The sequence below is a fragment of the Rana temporaria genome, chromosome 1, assembly GCF_905171775.1.
Source record: "Rana temporaria chromosome 1, aRanTem1.1, whole genome shotgun sequence".
Classification (NCBI taxonomy): Eukaryota; Metazoa; Chordata; class Amphibia; order Anura; family Ranidae; genus Rana; species Rana temporaria.
The window spans coordinates 245,619,727-245,621,810 of NC_053489.1; the positions used below are offsets into that span (position 1 = coordinate 245,619,727).

Here is a 2,084-nt window from a genome sequence, read left to right on the forward strand (position 1 = left end):
TATGGCTATAGAAGAATTATGCAGCTGGTTTTCAAACTCTGCCATCTCACCTAAATAGCTGAAGCTAGATTTAAATCAGAATAGAAGGAGAGTCTCATCTTTACCAGGTTATCATTTATTATCCCTTATTTGGACACATTTTTAAGGACCTGTTTACACAATTAAATCCCAGGTAAGTATCGATGTTCAGTAGTCCAAATGTTGGAAGTGGAGCAATAAACACCCAATCAGCCTAACAGAAAAATCTGTCAAGGGCAGTAAGTGTTTTTGAGTAGCCTAAAAAATAACAAAAATAATTTTTTACTTTGAGTACACATTTCCATTGTCAAGTAATTAGTGATAAATTAGTGCTTTAAATAATCTTATTAAAGAAACAGATGCAGAAAACTGTATATGACTGCATCATTAATCCACACACTCTGCAAAAACAGGATTTTTTTCTTATTTTTTTAACCATTACATTGTTTGCTGTTGTTTTCTTTGCTTAAAAAAATTCATGTTCTCTGGATAAGTGTGTCACGTACTTTCACAATTAGGAATTAATAACACAAATGTGAATATAAATCTCAATAGATCTACCTGGACATTTAAAACAAAAAGTAATGTATTTTTTAAATGATTATTGATTAATGCAAACAGAATATAGTAGTAGTACTAGGTTTAACCTAAAGACTTTAAAATGCCTTACTCTACCAAATGATAACAATTTGATCATATATGTAAAGTTCACTATTATATCTTATGGAAAGCAGAAGAATGAATTAGTAAATTACATATCTTCTTTTCTTTTTTTCCTTATCCTAAACCTTAGGTTTGTAGTATAATTAATTTCCACTTCAGAACCAGTACTATTGAAAATGTTTTAAAACATACTATTCACATTTTTTACAGACCATGGAATCGATTGAGGAGATAAATTGCAGTAGAATTAGGGAATTCATTATACTGGGATTTCACACAAAGACTGAATCTGAATATTTGCTCTTCATACTATTGTCATGCCTTTACATTTTGACAATATCATCTAATACTGTGATTATCATCTTGGTGAGGACCGACCTCCATCTGCATTCACCTATGTACTTCTATATAAGTAATCTGTCTTTCCTGGAAATTAGCTATATCTCATCCACTGTTCCAAAAGTAATGGTTAGCCTTATAACAGGATTTAAGTCAATTTCTTTTATTGGCTGTATATCCCAACTATATTTTTTCAGCTGTTTAGGAGCTACGGAAAATGTTCTTCTTACAGTGATGGCTTATGACCGTTATCTAGCTATCTGTAATCCTCTGAAGTATGCCATATTAATGAATCCTAGGATGTGCATTCAGCTGGCGTTTGTCTCTTGGTTTATTGGGTTTAGCACAGTAGCGGTTCCTATTGTGTCTATAGCAAAGTCATGCTTTTGTGGACCAAATATAGTAGATCATTTCTTTTGCGAAGCTGCACCTTTATTGCAACTTTCCTGCACAGATGTCTCTACACCTAAATTTCTCCTCTCCTTATCAGCATCAACATTGACTCTTGGTTCCATTTTTCTAAATATGGTATCTTATAGTTTTATTATACACACTGTTCTCAAAACGCCTACAACCACTGGGAGAAGAAAAGCATTCTCAACTTGTGTTTCTCACCTAACTGTAGTTGTCTTTTTCTATACATCAGTCTGTCTCATGTATGTTAACCCATCTGGTACCAATACAAGCAGGAATAAGGTAGTTTCTGTCATCTATGGAATCATAACTCCATTATTAAATCCCTTTGTCTATAGCCTTAGAAATAAAGACATGAAAACTGCTTTCATAAAAATGTTAAAGAGATTATCATATGCATAATATAGCATGTTTGTTCTATGACTTTCTTTATTCTTCATAGCAAATAGACAAGTGGACCATGGTTACTTACTCCTTCTGTGTAATCTCATGTTATCTAGTGTCTGTTATAAATGTTGAATTTCCTTTGTATTGATTATGTTACTTCTTATTCTCTAACATTTTTGGACTTTTGTTTATTGTTATGCACTGTCTAATTGTACCATTAGTCTTGGGCTGGTGAGATGGTGGGACATTTTCCTTGCTCAATC

General features: G+C 32.6%; 1 protein-coding gene across 1 annotated transcript; it reads left to right on the plus strand.

Annotated features, from left to right (window-relative positions):
* The first annotated feature begins 816 nt into the window (after positions 1-816).
* On the plus strand, positions 817-1,836 carry LOC120946209 (olfactory receptor 11L1-like). The gene has a single exon (XM_040361039.1). It carries the CDS (start codon positions 895-897, stop codon positions 1,834-1,836), a length of 942 nt encoding a protein of 313 aa, XP_040216973.1. The 5' UTR covers positions 817-894.
* The last annotated feature ends 248 nt before the right edge of the window (positions 1,837-2,084 follow it).